The sequence below is a fragment of the Equus caballus genome, chromosome 13, assembly GCF_041296265.1.
Source record: "Equus caballus isolate H_3958 breed thoroughbred chromosome 13, TB-T2T, whole genome shotgun sequence".
Taxonomy (NCBI): domain Eukaryota; kingdom Metazoa; phylum Chordata; class Mammalia; order Perissodactyla; family Equidae; genus Equus; species Equus caballus.
The window spans coordinates 46,699,217-46,718,450 of NC_091696.1; the positions used below are offsets into that span (position 1 = coordinate 46,699,217).

General features: G+C 54.0%; 1 protein-coding gene across 1 annotated transcript; it reads left to right on the forward strand.

The window, feature by feature from the left end:
• The first annotated feature begins 1,792 nt into the window (after positions 1 to 1,792).
• On the forward strand, positions 1,793 to 19,139 carry TMEM114 (transmembrane protein 114). The gene is made up of 4 exons (XM_023616355.2): positions 1,793 to 2,082; positions 2,402 to 2,482; positions 13,752 to 13,889; positions 15,054 to 19,139. The coding sequence occupies exons 1-4, from the start codon at positions 1,863 to 1,865 to the stop codon at positions 15,284 to 15,286; spliced, it is 672 nt and encodes a 223-aa protein (XP_023472123.1). The 5' UTR covers positions 1,793 to 1,862; the 3' UTR covers positions 15,287 to 19,139.
• Positions 19,140 to 19,234: the final 95 nt, after the last annotated feature.

Sequence of the window (19,234 nt, forward strand, 5' to 3'; positions counted from 1 at the left end):
ACCATTCCGGGGCTTAGACTAGAATCCAAACCCTTTATCATGGACCTCAAGACCTCCAAGACCTGTACCCCCATCTCATTCCCTCTGCTCGCTCCTCTCTCACTGTCTTCTAGCCTCATTACTCTCCTTTCAGTTTTTCTAGAATGTACCAAACCCTTCATGTAAGCCATCCACTAGGCATGAACTGCCTTTATATCCTTCATGTCTCAGCATCAAAGTCACCTCCTGGATTCTGAGTCCAAGTGAGACCTCCGCTCTGTTACTTTCTCCCACAGCACCCTGTTCTAGGCACACTTTGTTGAATGCTTCCCTCTCCAGTTCAACTTTTGGGTCTTGGCACAATGTTTCCTTAAGAGTGTGTCAAAGGAATGCCAAGATTTTGAACTTTCAGCCGTAAGGGCAGCTCCAGGGGCTTTTGGTAGCTGCAGCTCCTGAGGCTGGTCATCTCCAGCATCTAGAAGCCTCTTCCATTTACCCCTGTGTGCCATACAAATATGATTATTTTCTCCAGGTGCCTTGCTTTGAAAAGCTGGGAGTCTTACACTATATACTTCTTAACAGCAGGGGCTGTGTTTGGGTTGTTCACGGCTATAGTCTTAACACACGCTATCGTGTCTGGCACAGAGTAGGTGCTCAAGAAGTATTTCTTGAAAGAATGAAAGGTTTTATGGTGGTAAAGAAGGTGGTGGAATTGATAAGGGTGATGGTAAAGATGAGTATGGTGATGCGGCCATGCTGATTGTGGTGGTGGTGACGATGATGATGATGATGGTGATGGTGGTAATGGTAGTAGTGCTGGTGATGATGATAACAGTTGTGATGATGATGGTAGTGGTGGTGGTGATGATGATGGTGGCAACGGTAGTAGTGCTGGTGAAGATGATAACAGTTGTGATGATGATGGTAGTAGTGGTGGTGATGGTGGCGATGCTGATAATGGTGGTGGTAATGGTGATGATGTTAATGATGGTGATGGTGTTGGTGGTAATGATGGTGGTGCTGGTGAAGATGATGATAGTGGTAGTGGTGGTGATCATGATAGTGACGGTGATGATGATGATGATGGTGGTGGGGGTGATGGTGGTGATGGTGATGATGATGGTGGTAGTGCTACTGGTGGCGGTGATAATGACAAGGAAAGTCTTCCCTGGTAGAAAGGATAGACTCAGAGCACCTGGTCTAGCTCGTCACTTTAAAGAACTTTTATAAAAAACAGATCTGCCTTTTCCTTCTGTAGCCAGCCTTGGAAAATCAACGGAAGATGGATTTTGGAGGAAGGGGAACTGAGGCTGGAGGGACAGGGGCTATTGAAGATTATCTGCAAACCCTGGGCAGGACTGTGAGGCGCCCCTCCTCCTCCTCCCTCAGCGCCTGTGAAGGCCGCCCTCCCTCCCTCACACACCCGGCCTCCCGCGCTGGGCTGGGCGCTGGGCACCACGGGGAGGGGCGCACTGTGCGCTGCGCCCGGGCGCGGAGCGGGAGCCGTGGGAAGGGCCGGCGAGGAAGACTCCTGGCGCCCAGGGTGGGAAGTGGGGAGTTGAGGCGGTGATGTGGGGATATCAAGGAGGGCTGCGCGGAAAGGGAGCGGCAGGGCAGAGCGGGCAACAGCTGGGGGTTGTGGAGGGTGAAGGAAGGGATCCGAGGGAAAGGGGTCTGGGGGAAAGTGAGGCGCGGGAGTGAGGGGGGCGCTTGGGCTGGGAGCGGAGGGCTGCCGCGTGCTTCTAGGGGTGGGGTTCGAGGGCGCAGGTGAGGGGGTCTGAGGGGCGGAGCTGGGGTCGGAGGGAGGCATCGAGGCCCTAAGCCCGGGTTCCAGGTCCCTGCTCCAGTCTCCGGAGGCGAAGCCGGGAGCTCCGGGCTCGGCGATGCGGGTGCCCCTGGGCGCGCTGGCCGGCGCGGCGGCGCTGACCGGGGCGCTCAGCTTCGTGCTCCTGGCGGCCGCCATCGGCACGGACTTCTGGTACATCATTGACACCGAGCGGCTGGAGCAGAGCGGCCGGGGGGCGCAGGACCCCGCGGGGGCCGCCAACCGCAGCCAGCTGGAGCCTCTGAGCTCGCACTCCGGCCTCTGGCGGACCTGCCGGGGTAAGGGCGCACGCGGGGACCCGGGGCGGTGGCCGCCAACGCCCCCCGCGCGGTGCTCTGCTCTCTGGGGACCTGTTGCTTGGCGCGCACCCCTCTTCCAAACCCCAAAGCACCAAACGTGGTGCCTGGGGGCCGGGGGAAGACCGCCGAGGGCCGGGGCTGCCAACGCCCTTCTGAGAGGCGCCCAGCTCAGCCCGGGGCCGCTCCAGCTCTCCGCGCGCCCTCCCGGGTGGGGCATCTAGGGCGGGCGTGGGGGCGAAGCCGCGGACCGGGACCCGAACTCCAGGGCCCCGCCCGGTGATTCCTCCACCCGGTCCAGTCCAGAGCCCGTGCGCGCCGCTGATGAACCCCTTCTGGCAGGAGAATGTGACGGTCAGCGACTCCAGCCGACAACTCCTCAGTGAGTCCAAGGAGGATGGGATGGGGGAGAGCCCCAGGTCTGGCCACCACTTGTGGAGCTCTTCCTCAAACATCGGGTCGGGGCACTGCGGAGGGGGCGGCCCGGGTGGCCTCTGACCCCGGGAGGGAGAAGGGAGCTGGGTTAGGAGCAGGGGGCGGGGCCTGTCTTGCTCCACCTGTAACGTTGTGTGGTTTAGGATTCATTCGACAAACGTTGACTGCAGGCTTTCTGTGCGCCAGGCACCGTGCTGGTGCTTAAGACCCAGGCCATGCCCTCAGGGAGCTCACAGACTAGCCGGGGTGGAAATACGCAGCTATATTTCGGAGTGACAAGCAGTGTGAAGGAGGGTGGGCGGCACCCCAAGGAGACCCCCAAACCAGACTGGGAAGTGAATGTTGAAAAGAGAGGAGGTCTTATCCTATAGACCAGAAGGCACGCCCCAGGCCGGCTTTATTTTTATCCTCTCTGTTGAGAACAAGCGCTGGGTGGTAGCAGGGTTGTAATAAATATTTGTTGAATGGTTCAAGGAAGGCAATTAGGAGGCAGAGAAGGGCTCCCTCTCCCAGGAGCCTTCGTGTCTGCCTGGGTGACGGCTGATTTCCCAGGTGCCTAGGGCAGTGCTCGGACCTCCCTCGAGGTGTGAGGACCAGATGCAAGAAAGCAAACCCCGGCTGAAGGAACCTTTGAGGCAGGAGGGAAATAAATGTAATCGTTTAGTTCACTGAGGCTCGCGGTGGACCAGAGCTGGAGCTAAATGCTTTTCATCTGTGTCTCCACTGAATCCCCCCCCCCACCCCCAGCCTCCCTCTGAAGTTATCATCATCTCCATTTTTATCTTCATTTTCCAGTGAGGAAACGGAAGTCCAGAAATCTACCCTAGAAAGCCCCTGAGGAGGGAATGAGGGCTGAGTTTCATTGGCCTGGAAAAATGTGGGCAGTTTTTGATAAACTTGCTGAGGTTTGTCTCTGGCACGGCCCCTAAGAGCTGCCAGGGCCCCTCTCCAACTCCATCCTCCCCTTTGCTCGCTCTCTCTCTCCAGTTCCTGGAAGATGCCAGGTTTCCTTCTGCCACAGGGACTTTGCACATGCCATTCCCTTTACTGGAGTCTCCTTGCTCCCATCCCGCCAGCTTGACTTGATCAGCTTCTACTCCTGTTACACGATGTGTGACATTTAGGGGGTTGAAATCGGCCTCCCTCGTTAGACTGTGAGCTTCATGAGGGCAGGGACCACGTCTGTCTTGCCACGGCTGAATTCCCAACATTTAGCACAGAGTCTGGCACAGAGCAGGCCGTGAGGGGGCATGACTATATTATGTGAGAGGTGGAGCTTGATAAATCTTTGTGAATGAATGGATGAGGAAATGAATGAACCAGAACTGTTTCTCTGAAGTCCAGTGGCGTACTGGGAAACGTTTAACCACTGGCTCTCTGGGAGAGGGCGAAATCTTGACTTGTAGCGTTTGCTGATTTCCGTGGTATAAATCTTCCTGCTGTGGTCAATTTCAAGCTATCACCATGATGTCAAGTGGCTCACAAAATTACTAAATTCCTAACCCTTGGCTCTGTGAGCTGATGCAATCCGGCTCCAGCGCAGGGAGTTGCACTGAAGGAGCCGTCCCCTAGATACCTGGGATGGCGGGAGGCGAGGAAAGGTGGAGGTACCAGGGACCGCATCCTGAGCCCCAAGCTGCCCTGGGAGGAACCTTGGGTGTTCTCAGAGCATTGTTTCAAGAATAATCAAGCGTTCCTGCCTGTGAAGTGAGGGAGACATGGGTCAAATCCCAGCTTGGAGCCTTCCCAGGATGCTCTGTGATCCTAGGCTAGGATCTTAACCTCTCTGGGCCTCAGTTCCCACATCTGCTGAAGGGAGATGTCAAAACTGTGAGGGAGTGTGGTCAGGATTCCACGAACTAGCTGGATGAAAGAATTGGCCTTACGTGGGACCTCGCATAATGCCTGGTTGTGTGGGATCTTGATGTTGCACGAAAGAATGATTTGATATCAAAGTGCCAGACGCATCGTCCGTGCTCGATAAATGTGGGTCCCTCCACCTTTCCTTCCAGCCTCTTTAGATGCCCTCACAGCTGTGGAGTGCTGACGCTTTGCTGGCCTGGGTGCTGGCCTTCAGCCTCACCACATCGAGGGGAAAGTTGGATGGTTAACTACAGCGGGCACTGGTCTGGCATCTTTGTGAAAGATGATAATGCGACAGCCCTGCGTGCTCCAGGATTTTGAGAACCAGGCAAAACTTACATCCAGAGTCTGTTCCTGTGCTTCCGCATGGGACCTAACCCCCAGCTTCACTGCCTACTAAGCCTGTGGCTTTGGGCAGCTTCCTATACCTGTCTGAGCCTCAGTCCCCTGTTGGGCAAAATGAAGGTCACTGTCATCCCTCTCATCAGGATATTGTGAGGATCCTGGGGGAGTGTATTTAAGGAGCCTCACGCAGTGCCTGGCCCCTGTAAGTGTGTCTTAAGGGGTGGCTGCTGTTTTTACCACCATATTATCCGCGAAAGAGAACAGGCTGTCCCTTCCGACGGGGCGCTCGCTGCAGATCACCCCCAGGGAGAGCTGTTTCCCAGAATCTCTTTATCCCCAGAATGAACTCTGAATTTTGCCCAAGCTCTTTTATCCTGTGAAGATGTCTCAGTCCTCTAAGGACCTGCTGCAGAGGCCACAGAGGAGAGAAGCCACTTGACAAGCGGCGTGTTCTCCGAGTCAGCCTCCTAGACAAATCCTCCAGAACCCTTGATTTTTCCTCCAGGAAAACCCAAGCAGGCAGACCACCTTGGTGCCCAATAAAAATCCATCTTGCTGCGATGTGTTGTCTTCCAGATTAGCTCCGGGATGTCACGGGTCTGCCTCCTTCACTAGGGACTGGAATTATTTTTGGTGGAGAGGGGGTCACCAATTTCAGTCCAGTGTAAATAAAAGAGTCACGGTCTAGAGCCAACCAGGCTGCCAGAACCAGCCAGGAATCTTTTGGTGGCAAGTGACAGAAACTCAAATCATGCTTGTTTAAACCGGAAGGAAACCCGGCCCGTGGAACTGGAAAGCTTGAGTCTGTTGGGATCCAGAGAGCTGAACTCAATTTCTCTCTTCTCCTCTCTGGGCTTGGCTTCTGTTTGGGGTTTGCTTTCACTTAAGTTGTCTCCAGTCTTAGCAACCCGAGCAGATTGAGACTTTCTATCTCCCACTAATTCTGCAAATCCTCCAGAAAGGCCTCTCATTGGACCACATTGGATCCCATGCCCAGGCCTCAGCCAATCACTGAGGCTGAGGGGATGGGATGTGCCGATTGGCCAGGCTGAGTCATGTGGTACTTGTAACAAGGGGTGGGGTGGGGTCAGCCTCATCATAGATAAGGCCTCGCCTCTTACCAGCTGCGTGACTTCTGGCGCGTTCCCTGCCTCCGTAAATGGGCTGCTTTGAGATGAAATGAGATCATATAAGCAAAGCGCGCAGCGTGGGGCACTGCACAAAGTAGGAGGTCCATTAACGTCTCCCCCTCCTGCTCGAAGTCATATTGCTTCCCTGAGCCTCCAGCTTCTCATCTGTAAAATGGAGCTAATCTTCGCCACAATGCCATGAGGCAGGTACTGTTATTATCGTCCTCACTTTTCAAAGGAGAAAACCGAGGCACAGAGAGGTTAGGTAAGTTACCAAAGTTTGCACAGTAACTGATCGATCTGGAATTTGAACCCAGGCAGTTTCTACGTTTTTAGAATGATTCTACCTTGACTATAATTTCAGTATAATGTGAGTGTGCTAAGACCAGAAGCCATGGTAGTCCACAGGAGGAACGCCTAGCCTGCTTCTTGGGTTCGTAGTCCCCCATCCTGCACAGCTTCCTTCGGACAGGGAACCAGAGACCTACACCATGAGGAGGAACAGCAAGTGCAGAGCCGTGAGGCAGGACTGAGCGTGGTGCGTTCCCGAGACAGTGCAAGCCCGGTGTTTCTGCAGCGTAGCACAGAAAGTGCTTCTTAGATGCCCCTCGAGCTCTCCCTGTGCCTTTCTTCAGCTGCCTCTCCCAAGGGCCCAGGGGGAAGGTCAGGCTGGGCATCCCACGCATAAGCACCCCAGACCCGGGGGGTCAAACGCTTGCCCAACACAGCACCTCAGTGGCAGAAGCTGGGCCGGGGGCCAGTGGCCTGGCCTGGCTGTCCTCTGAGGAGGTGAGGTTGGAAAATCACAGGGTTGGGTTTCCAGTCTTTCTGGGTGCCCGGCTGTTGCAGTGGCGTGGAAAACTAAAACCGGCCCTCCCACGAGGCCTGGCGCAGGTCGCAAGAGTGGAGGTGACGGGCACAGACATGAAGGGGTAGGGGACAGGATGGCGTGAAGAGGCTGCCTGGGCCCGGGAGGGAGTTCTGGGTGTGGTTTATGCTTAGCTGGGCTGCGGGCCAGCAGGGAGGCAGCAGGTGCCTGGGGTTGCACATCTTCGGAGATGCACGCCTGGGCATCAGGCTGCTACTTGGGGCGCCCATTGAAAGTCAAGTACACACTTCACACTAAAAAAATAATTATATTCAAAGTAATTCCACTTCTTGGTATCTACCATGTGAGGCTTCTAAGAAGAGATTCACCATGCCATTTTTGTGACAGTGGAGAACAAGATACGACATCAGTGCCCATGGATGGAGATGTGGCTAACCATTTACGTGTGGTCTATGGAATATTACATAGTCTGGAAAAAGAATATACTAATGGATAGAACACAGAGATACACTGTGGAATGAAGACAACAAGTTACAGAGGGTAATGGGCAGTGTGAGGCCATCTGTTATGCTTTCCCCCCAAATTCCCCAAAGTCTGTCTTTTCTACGGGTATATGCCAACATTTGGAGATGCTCCTTTCTTTTAAATGCCATTAAGAAAAAACAACACTGCAAATTATAATTGTGAGATGCTGTGGATGGTCAAACATATCCTGTTTTCGGATATGTTGAAGTGTGACCGTGTGCATCTTAGAATTAGAGAAATAGGTAAATATCGAGGAAAAGAGGTAAATATATGGAAAAAAGACTGGAAAGATGTGCCTCCAAGCATTCATGGAGGTTCATTCTGGAGAAAGGAAAGGCTTTGAGAGGGTGGGCAAACACGTCTTGTTTTAACTTTTTTTCCGAGAAGAACGTTCTCGGAACTTCCATGAGGGCTGCCGTCATGCTTAGACTTCTCCTCAGTGTGGCTCAGGGAGCTCTCTGGGACCCTCGCCCACCTCTCTAGCTGCAGGAGCCGAGACCTGCGTGGGCTTCCAGATCCCTCCTGCTTTGGGGTCTTGGCACATTCTATCCCCTCTTTCAGGAACACGCACCCCCACCTCTCAGCCGTCCAGGTCTCAGCTGAGTGCTTCCCACCCCGCAAGCCCTTTCAAACTTCCAGGCTGGGTTAAACGTCCCTTGTCTGCCGTTCCACCACCTCTTTGTCACCCTCCTTTGTTGTTCCATTCCGGTTGACACTCATCGCTGTTCCATCTTGAGCAACTGACGTAAATCCCTTGAACCTCAGTTTTTCCCATCTGGGAAATGGGAATTAAGAACTCCTACCTGGCGGAGCCTAAGGTGTTTGAGGTCAAGAAGTAATTATTCTTACGTTCAGTGCCCACAATGGCTTGGCCAAGTCGGAGCCCAGGTCCCGCTGACAGGTGGGGAAAGAGGCTTTTGTGAGAGATGTGATTTGCGTGGGAAGATGTGAGTCAAGATTTGAACCCAGGTGTTTGCCCAGAGAGGCCTGCTCTCCCCATATCACAACGACGGGTCTTGGAGATCAAGATAATCAAGATGCAGCCCCCATCCTCCCGGGGGCTATGTTCCAGTGACAACAGACCCAAGGACAAATATTTACAAAGATTTTAAAAATCCCCTTCCTTGCCAGGTGACATAGGACTGAATATCTCTGAGAACTTCCTGGAATCTCAAAGTCACGTTGACAAGGTTCGAAAATAGAGACGGTGACATTTTCCCCTTTGCGAAATGGTTCCTGAGACTTTCTCCTTTTGTCAGAGCTTTTGATGTCTCTGAAGAAAGATGGGCCCTGCTGTCTTTAAGAGCAGAACTATTACTTTGCTAACCGCACCGGGCTCCCTGACCTCGCCAGCATTCTGGAAGCCTCGTTTTCTATTAGGCCGTTCTTTGAACTGTGTGATAATGGAGCAGCCACAAACACAGTTCTCCTTGGTGTGAACATCTTGGCTTCTCTCTGGGTTTGCTGTTTCATGTACTTGCAACAAAGCTTTTTTTTTTTTTTTGAGGAAGATTAGCCCTGAACTGACATCTGCTGCCACTCCTCCTCTTTTGTTTTTGTTTTTTTTTTTTTTTTTTTTTGCTGAGGAAGACTGGCCCTGAGCTAACATCCATGCCCATCTTCCTCTATTTTATGTGGGACACCTGCCACAGCATGGCCTGATGTGTGGTGTGTAGCTCTGTGCCCTGGATCCAAACTGGCGAACCCCGGGCTGCTGAAGTGGAACATGTGAACTTAACCCATATGCCACCTGGGCTGGCCTCTGCAACAAAGCATTTTTGAATCAAAAAGATCTCTTGGACTTGGATATACATTTGCCCTTGATGAAACAACGCCAGGTCAACATTATTATTATTATAAATTCTATATAGTCATCTCGGCTATCATCTGTTGAGAGCCTGCTGTAAGCGCTGTAGTGGATCGGAAGATGTTACTCCCCAAAAGACAGGCCCACGTCCTAACCCCTAGTACCAGTGAATGTGACCTTATTTGGAAAAAGGGTCCTTGCAGACGTGGTTAAGTAAAGATCTTGAGACGAGATTATCTTGGATGAACCAGGTGGGCCCTAAATCCTCTGACAAGTGTCCTTATAAGAAAAATAGAATCTCAGGGGAGTGAAAAGAAGGCCCTGGGAAGATGGAGGCAGAGATTGGAGCGATGCTGTCACAAGCCGAGGAATGTCAAGGATTGCCGGGAACCGCCAGAAGCTGGAAGAGGCAGGAAGCTTTCTCCCCTGGAGCCTCTGGAGGGAGTGCGGTCCTGCCGACACCTTGATGTTGGACTTTTGGGCTCCAGGACTGTGGGAGCATAAATTCCTGCTGCTTCGATGCCATTTAGTTTGCTGTAACTTGTTACAGCAGCCGGGGGAAACCGATGCAACCACCTTTTCTGGAAAAGCACCCCCTACGCACTGCTCACCCCGTTCTTCCGCCTCCTCATCATTATTTCCTTTGTGACGCATCGCGGTCTATAACGACCTCCTTTGTTTCCTTGCTAGTCCATCTCTTGCCCTGGACTGCGATCCCGTCAGAGCAGGGACCTTGTCCACTGTCGTGTCCCCGGGCTCCGTGTTGGAGCTCGGCCCTCATTGGGGGCCCACAGATACTTGCTTCTGAATGAGATGTCATTGGAGATGGGTACATTTCCAAGGAGAACAGAACTCAGAATCAATATTCGTGTCCCAAGGCTGCAGTCCTGAAAAATCAAAAAATAACAAAGACTAAGGCACACGCACACGAAAGAAGCGAAAGCAAATTTCAGCAGCAGATTTACAACTCTCCCAAGGGGAGCCTGTTCTTGCCCAGACATTTAATTGAACGTGTAGTCAAGTCAGCTCACAGTGTGTCTGGGGAACTCACAGGCCGGGCCACCAAGGCTGAACCAACTCCAGGAAACCTCATTAATTTCTAAATGAGAAATGATTTCATTTCTCAGCGTAGTCTGGAGGCGATGCTATGCAGGGAACAGGTTTTCCAGGACCAGGTCCTCACACCACCTGCCGTGCTTTCTTGACCAAGAGTCTTCCTTAATAAAGAAAGGAGGGCAGGCGGGAAGGGAGGAAGGAACGAAGACCACGAGTGTTGTCCCCTGTAACCGCATTTTCTCCTGTGACCGTCCTGGGAGGGAGATCCGTCTTGTTTCCCTGACTCTCCAAGGCTGGTGGCATTTAGCGGGTCGAAGACAAAGTGATTAGGTCGCAATGAAAGTCAGACTGAATGATTGTCGTCTCCATCTTTATTATTGGCAGAGCTGTGATTTATTTAGTGCTTACCCTATAGGACACGACACTGAACGCCTTACCCTGCCCCCTGTTGCCCTGTTGTTTTTACGCATATTGTTCTTATAATTCGGGGAGCCACGTATCACGACCTCCACCCCATAGATGGGGAAATGGCGGTTCTGCTGGATGAAGCGATGCCCAACGTCCTACAGTCAGAGCCTCAATCCAAACACAGAGCATCTGGTTCTGAAGCTCATATTTTTAACCACCATGAGGTCATCTCTTAAGCTTCCGTTGTTTCTTGGTTATTTCTTAGGAACTGCCATATTTTTTTTGCCTTGGAGTCACGCTGTCTAATTAGTTCTTAATTAGTTAATTAGGTCAACAGATGCCCGTTGAACACTCGCATATCCTCAGAGCTCTACTAGAAACTCAGGGATGCGGTTGTACAAGAGGGGACAAGATGTCCCTCGTCAAGGCTCACGGTTTCACAATGAGACAGAAGAGTGACCAAGAGGCACCAACGCCAGGGAGAAAATGCCAGGATGGGCTGACCCTGGGGAGCTGAGGGGGCACAGAGCTGGAGCACCTGACTGTGCGGATGGTGGTGGACATGGCCGTAAGAAAAGACTTCACAGAAGAAATGATGCTTAGCTTGCTCTGAAGGATGAGGAAAGTATTTGTTTTCATGCCTCTGTTGTTGCCAAAAGGATTTAAAGAGGCTCCGTGCCCAGCTCGTGGTAAATGACCAGTAAATATTTGGTAAATGAATGACTGGTGAAAAAGAACTTTGTAATTGTTTCCCTTTCTGCTTTGGCTGCCAGGAAGCTCAGAGCCAAAGTGGTGGCAAATGTTGAGACCTTGAGACCCCCAGACTTCCTCCATTCCTCTCCCCTCCCCCTGCCACTATTGGTCTTGACTTTCTGGTAATTCATCCTTTTCTACGTCCTGATTTTGTAATGTAAGTTCTAATCACGCCTTGTACTGTAATGTACTTCTGACTCAGAAGACATCTGTGGTCTGGGGACAGGGGAGAGGGGTAGGGGACCGAATGCCAGTTGCAGACTTTTATGAGATGATCTTTCTCTGGCCTTCCTCTCCCCTCACCTGCTCATCTCTCGCCTATCAGTGTTCTCAGCTCACCCAGGGGAATTGAATTTCAGATATCCTTGGAGCAAATATTCCACACCTGAGGGGTGGGTTGCCGTGGAGAGTGATGGGCAGAGGCTGGAGCAGCAGCCTGTGGGGGACGAAGAGACTCAGCCTGGCCCTGCCTGGGATGGGGAGCCCTGTGGAGCTTGGGGCAGGCAGGGGGCGGACCAGGGAGAGATCTGCATGTGGAGGAGGAAAGGCAAGTTGGGTCTTTAGAAAATACCGTCTCTGAAGCAGAGGATGCTTTTAGGAGCGGGGAAGAGAGGGGCTGGGCGTGCTTGGGGCAGCCCCTGATTTTTCTTTGCAGGATATGACCTCCCTGCATCCTTGCTGGCTTTGCTCCCTGCCCAGTCTCTGGAACTGAGAGGTGCTGGATAAACACTTGTTGACTGACTCTCGCCTCTGTCCTCTGTGGAAGCCACACCTTTCTTCCTGTCTTGGCTATGGCTCCGCCCCCTCTGAGGGGACTTTCTCGAACACCTGGCTGGGCTAGGGCCAGGCTCTGAGCTCAGTCTCCGCTCCGACCTCTGTAACAATGGTATCATACCGACACCCCCAGGGCAGACCTCCTGCCGAGCTCGGGTCTCCCGTGAACCACTGTCTCTGGTGTCTCTGCCTGGAGTGTAACCGGAATCTCACACTGAACGAGTCCTGACGTCCCCGCCCTCCGCACCCCTCCTTCCCTCATCTTCCCCATCTCGGCAGAGGGCCCCTCATCCGTCCAGGGGCTCAGGCGCTGCATCTCCAGATCTCGCAGCCTCGTCAAAGCTGTTGCTTGTTTCATCTTTAACATATGCCTGGCGTTTGCCCACTTCTCCCCACCCCACGGCTGCCGTCCCCGTCCAGGAGGCGGCCCTCGTCCCTTCCTAGGATTAAGGCAATAATCCCCCAGCGGTCTTCACGCTTCCAGCCTGCTCCCTTGGATTTGTTTCCTCGGGCTGGTGAGAAATTACCGCAGGCTTGGTGGTTTAAGACGGCAGAGATTTGTCCTCTCACGGTTCTGCAGGTCCGAAGAAATCGAGGGGTCGGCAGGGTTGGTCCTTCTGGGGGTTCTGAGGGAGAACCCATTCCGTGCCCCTCTGCTGGCTTCCGGCGGCCGCCGTCCACCCTGGGCGTTCCTTGGCTTGTGGACGCATCCCTCCTTTCTGCCTCCATCTTCACCTCGCTCCTCCTCGGTCTCCTCGTTCTCTTCCAAGGACATCAGTCACTCGATGTAGGGCCCACTCCAGTCCAGGGTGATCTCATCTGGACCCCCTTAACCTAATTACATCTGCAAAGAATCTTGTCCCAAGCAAGGTCACGTTCTCAGGTTCCCGCTGGACGTGAATCTTTGAGCCACCATTCCATCTGCTACACCCTCTGCTTGTCGCCTCTCAATACAGCAACCAGCGCGACCTTCACAAACTGAACCTAAACCTGTCATTCTTCGGCCCCTAACTATCCGGTGGCCCCTCTCATTCCGAGAGCAGGTGAGACTCTTCCTGATGGCTCGTGAGCCCCACGCGGTCTGCCATCAACTCTCTGTCTTCACGTCCTGCATCCTTCCTCTCGCTCACTCCACGCCACCCTCACCCACCTGCCCAGGTGCCTCCATCTCACCAGGCACAGAATGTTCCTGCTCCTCCCTCGGCCTGTGACCTCTCCCTTCTTGCCGCCTCTCTCGCCTCCTTCGGGTCTTCACCGGAACATCCTCAGCGGAGCTCTGGCCTTAGGCCCCCTCTTGGCTTGATTCACTGCCCCATGCGTTTCTCACCATCTCTCAACTTTGTCACTTATTTACTTGTCCACTGCCTGACTCCTCTCACTAGAACATCAACCCCACGAGGGCGGGATTCTGACGTATTTGCCCCTGAGTCCGCCGTGCCGAGAATGCAATAAACATATGCTGAGTCGGTAAGTGAATGAACCGTGATACCCACCTCACAGGGTGCATGAGAATTAAGCAACATGATGCTCAGACAGCCTGACAGAGATGAGCCTCCATACTGTTGTTATTAATATTGTTATTATCATTAGAAGTAGTAGCAGTAACAGTAGCATTGATGTTTTCCCCTGGCGTTTGCGTGCTGCCCCCATCGGAGGCGCTCAGGAAATGTTTGTTGATTGACTGAGGAGTGTTAATAACCCTTCTCTGCCTCATGTCTCTTCGAAGCCATGCACGGGACGTTCGTGATTCTGCTGCCGCTCAGCCTGATCCTGATGGTCTTTGCGGGGATGACGGGCTTCCTGAGCTTCCTCCTCCGAGCCTCCATCCCCCTCCTGCTCACGGGAACCCTCTTCCTCTTCGGAGGTGGGTGCCCACCCTGCGCACGCACCCTCAGCAAGGGAGGGGGCGGGGGGCCTGTCGCCTCTCGGGGGCTCAGTTTCCCCATCTGTGTTGTCACAGCTGGAAGGGCTGAGCGGTTTCCAGCCCGGGCTCCCCGGGTCTGTGGCCCCATGAGAGAAGCAGAGGGCGGGGAGCACGTTCTGAGAATCATTTTCACGATTTCACAAAAGAAGCCACATGGAGATGGGGAGACCCTCCCTCGGCCGCGCTCCTCCCTCCGTCAGGCCCCCTGCTGTTCTGACCGATTAAAAAACAGGCAACGCCTGGGTTCATACCCTTTATTTGGGGACCACGGTGGCTGTTCTAGGGCCTCTGTCCTTCCTGCGAGCTTGGAACAATCCCTCCTTAAAAAAGAACGAGAACAAGGATGAAGACACTGGGAATCCAGGGAGGGAAAAATAAAAAGGATGTCTGGAGGCGGAAATACCGCGAGGCTCTGATTTCCAACCACCACCATTATCATTAATATCGGCACTAATCATTCACCCTTTCTTGAAACCAGCCCCGCGCAGTCGAACTTTCTGCCGCTGGCGACAAGTTCTCCTATCTGCGCTGTGCCGTGGGGGAGCCACGAACCAGCCTACGGAGCGCTGGCCACGTGGCAGGTGCCTGCGAGGGGCTGAGATGTTCTCTTGAGTTTAAATAGCCACGTGGGACCAGTGGCTCTGGGACTGCGCAGCACAGCTCCAATCCCGTGTCCATGGAGACCTACTATGTGCTGGGTGCTGTTCTGGGGGCTGGGGGATCCAGGTCGAGCGCCCTGGAGCTCACAGCCCGTCTGTCGAGGGAGAGAGACATTAGCTAAGTCCTTTCAGAATTGCAGTTCTGAAGGAGCAGGGTGGGGACGGAGGGCAGCATGCTGCTGTGAGGTCATGGGTTCAGGGAGCTCCCTGGATGACGCACAAGCTGAGATATGAGGATGGCTAAGACTTACCGATGGCAGGAGGGGAAAGGAAAGGAAGGAAGGGTGCACTGGGCAGAGGGGCCAGCTTGGGCAAAGGCCGTGTGGTGGAGGAAGCATGGATGCAGGATGAGGCCAGTGTGGCTGGGCTGGGCTGGGCTGGGCTGGGCAAGGAGGGGAGGGCAGTGCTGGGAGTTTGATCTTCTCTCCTTCTGCCTCCCCTGCAGCCTTGGTGACGCTCGCTGGGATCAGTGTCTATATCGCGTACTCAGCTGCCGCCTTCCACGAGGCGCTGTGTCTCCTGGAGGAGAAGGCCCTGCTGGACCAGGTGGACATCCGCTTTGGCTGGTCCCTGGCGCTGGGCTGGATCAGCTTCACCACCGAGCTGCTCACTGGGGCGGCCTTCCTGGCAGCAGCCCGTATGCTCAGCCTGAGACGGAGGCAGGACCAGGCCGTATGAGCCCAGCGTGGGGTCCTGGTGGGCAGGAGGCATGTGGCCTGGGGGCTTCATCGACCAATCACGGTGGGCTGTAGCCTCCTGTTCCACAGAGGCTGCCGGTGGAGTCAGGGGTCCAACCTGAGAACCGCTGAGGCCTGAGCTCCTGACCACTGTCATCCCAGTGCCATCCGTGCTGCCTGGCGTGCTGTGTGTCATGTCTGTGCACGTGTGTGTCTGTGTGGGCTAGCGGAGGCCCGAGGGAGCACAGAACCCATGAAATAACCAAAACAACCCTTAATCAGAAACAGAACTCACAGATGGCGACCTCCCTGTGCCTCTTCTGGCTTCATCTCCTCCTCACCCCCGCCCTGTGGATTAGCTCTTCTTCTTTGTTAGGGAAATGGAGGACCAGAGAGGTTAGGTAAGTTGCGTAAAGGCGCACAGCGAGCTAGTGGCATATTCCCTGCTCCAAGAACAGTGCTCTCTCGTTTATCGCAGCTTTTCTGAGCAGGCTCACAACCAGCTGGCTGCAGCGTGGTTACTGTGAGTGGAGAATGCTTCATCTCAGACGCTGGGCCTCAGGCTTCACATGACCTGGGACCCAGGCTGGAGGGGCACAGTGGGAAACCCCGAGGGAAGACGGCAGAATCCAGGCTTCTCAACAATGAGGCATCGGGAGTTTCCTCCCTCACCTCCAGGCTCATGCTTGTCCGGTCTAGAGTCCCGAAACTCGACAGCAAAGGCTCACTTCTACATTGATTCTCGGTGACCAGGAGCCCAGAGATGAAGGCCCCTCTTGAACACCAGGTGGTCAGCGTGCTGCTCCCCTTAGGTGTCATTTCATGATTGGCAGGAGGCCTCCACAGGGAGAGAAGAGCCATCAGCGTGCTCAGAGTTAGCAGGGAGGGCGTCAGCAGCCTCGCAATTCATGAGACAGAGCAATCAGCAAACTCCTGTGCAGCAGGAGAATTACCAGCACGCTCCCTCTGCCCGGAAAGAAGGTCCCCAAGGACGTAATCAGAACTCTGACATGCTCATCTCGGCAATGAGTCTGCAATCCGAAAGCCAACTGTTAGCTCACGGCACCCTCCATCCTCTGATAAAAGTAATTAGCACAGGAAAGTGTTGACTGAGCCTGGTTCCCTGGTGTAAAGTCCAGGCTGATGAGATTCAAACACACGGGGAAATGCATGAGCAGAGTCATCTGCTAAGTCCTCCAGCATCCCCCGAATAAGGCCTGCGCACTGGGCTCGGCAGGTCTCAACCCAAACTGCCTGCTGGAATCACCTGGGGAATTAAAAAAATGCCCGGGTCCCACCCCGGGCCAAGGAAGTCGCAGTTTCTCAGAGTGGGGTCCGAGCGTCATCAGCTTTCGGGAATGCTCTGGTCCAGCCAGAATTGGGATGAGCCACGGGCTGGCTTCGAACCCAGACGGATGCGTGCCTGTGGCTTTATAACCACAGGTTTTCTATATCTTCTGTGTTTCTACTATATATACCCTGTTGTGATTTTCTCGATTCCACAGGAGGTTGCATCTGAAACAATCTTGAGAAGGAGAGTGGCCTGGGGTTTGCTTTGTACCAGGGTGTCTCAAATTCACGGGGATCTTAGGAAATGCAGCCTGTGAGTCGGTAGGTGGGGGGCGGGGCTGGCAATTCTGCATCTCTACCAAGCTTTGAGTAAGGAGGGTTTGTGAAGTACACACACACATACACACACACACACCCCATCTTCTGTCCTCCTTCAAAGCAGCAGGGTTTTTAAGTTGCTTTTGCACTGACAAAGGAGGTCTGTACTCGGTCATGGGCCGAGTCCTGGTGACGCTATTACCGTTCTTCTTTTGGGTGATAATGACGTGCCACAGCAGCCGTGTGGCCTCGGTGGCTGTGGGCGGGGAACGTGCCCCCCTCCTGGCCCTGTGGGCTCTGAGTGCTGTCCAGGGAAGCTGTGGCTGCTTTTGGGCAGAAATAACTCTCGGTGTGACGCAGGCTTTTTGCAGCGTGGGTGGTGGGGGTTGGTCTAGAACCCGAAGCTGACAGATGCCCATGAGTTGGTCAATTGACAGGACGATCATATCCCTCGGCCCTCCTTTCATCCTGGCATTTGGCCCACGGGAATGGGGGTCTCCGAATTGGCTGTACATCTGAACCCCCCCGGGGGGTGCTGCTCTCGCTTCAGGGTGCCAGGACTTCCCGGCTTGCCCAAGCCCACCTGGCTGGACTCCACCCCCAGGGGTCTCCGAGCCAGTAGTTCCAGGTGGGGCCCGGGGACGCCCATTTCTAACCAGCTCCCAGGTGATGCGGAGGCTGCTGGCCCGGGCGTCCCTTTGCATTACGTGACCGGAGGAGCGTGTTAATCCACAGGGGTCGTCGTCACCTTGCTGCACATTAGGATCCCTGGAGTGTCTTTGGAAAATCCTGATGCCCGGGCAGAAGCTCCGATAGTCTCTGGGGTGAAGTCCAGGCATCGGTATTTTTCAAGAGCTCTGCAGGCGATTCCACTGTGTCGCTGAGGTTGAGAGCTTGTTGCTGTAAGACTCTGAGTTGCGAGATGCAGGGAAGCCTGGGAAGCCTCAAGTTTACGAAACTCCCCAGAAGTACTGATGGCTCAGGAGGCTTGGGGACCACGGGGTGGGGCATGAGACGGTAACACCATTATCAACATCACGACATCCTCACCACGACGTCATCATTTTCACCATGACATCATCCTCCTCACTTTGACCTCCTCACCCTTACCATGACATCGCCATCCTCACCATGACATTATTACCTTCACTATGACTTTCTTCTCCTCACCATGACATCCTCCTTCTCACCATGACATGATCATCACTGTGACATCATCATCCTCGCCATGGCGTGGTCATCATTGCAGCTGACACCCATTCAGTGTTTTCTCTGCTCCTACATTATTTTACATGTGCATCAATCAGTCCTTCAACAAACACCCGATGGGAGGCCATTACATGCTAGGAGGGACGGGCAGTGACCCCACCAGAGCAAGCCCTTGCTCTCTGAGCCGCCACACGATGGAGGAGACACGTGAGGACTGTGGAGATAAATGAGGCAGGGTCCAGAGGAGGAAACTGAGGCACAGACAGGTTGAGTTAACTGGCCCGAGGGCACAAGGAGAGAAATGGATACAACTGGGACTGGAATTTCGATCGGCGTGATTCCAAGATGATTTTCTTTCCGCTCAGCCAATACCCACGCCCCTCGGCTGTCTGTCAGCTTGTGGATTCAGGACACTGCCGCCGCCTCCCTTTCTGTCTGTCCTGGAAAAGTGCAGACTGAGTGGGTTGCTCATAAGGCCCCCCGGGGGCGAGTGAGCGCGGTTGCAGAACCTGTTACCAGGCTGGGAAAAGAAAGGAAAAGTTTTCAGGAAGATGCTGCCTTGCTGGCGAGAGGGCGGTCTCTGCTGCCACCTGCTGGTCATTTGGTGGAACTGCGTCAGAGGCGGGACTTGATGCTCAGATCAGGCCCAGCACGTCTGTTTTCCGCCCTCCGGGAGCCCAGCAATGGGTTCAACACCGCAGGTCAGGGGCGCTCAGCTAGGGCGACTTGCCGCCCCCCCCCAACGTGGTACATTTGGGGATGTCTGTAGACGTATTTGGTTGTCACAACTGGGGATGGGTGCTACTGGCATCTAGTGGGTGGAGGTCAGGGGTTCTGCTCAGCATCCTGCGATGCACAGCACAGCCCCACAACGGAGAGTGATCTATCCCACGTGGCGGTGGTGCCCTGGCTGAAAAGCCTGGTTAGGGGACTAATAACAGAAAGGAATAATAGCAGAAGAAAGCTCGTGTGTGCCCCAGGAACCGACAGCGTGGTTGACCAGGATCTCGTTCATTCAATAAATATTATCAAACACCCGCCGTGTGTTCAGATTTGTCCTAGGGCCCGAGGGCACATTAGTGGGAATGGATGACAAGATCCCTGCCCTTCCTAGCTTCCGTGGAAACAGTCG

Coding starts and splice junctions, on each gene's coding strand:
- TMEM114 (XM_023616355.2), top strand. CDS start 1,863: ATGCGGGTGCCCCTGGGCGCGCTGGCCGGCGCGGCGGCGCTGACCGGG. Junction 2,083..2,401: donor CCTCTGGCGGACCTGCCGGG/GTAAGGGCGCAC, acceptor CACCCGGTCCAG/TCCAGAGCCCGTGCGCGCCG. Junction 2,483..13,751: donor CTCCAGCCGACAACTCCTCA/GTGAGTCCAAGG, acceptor GTCTCTTCGAAG/CCATGCACGGGACGTTCGTG.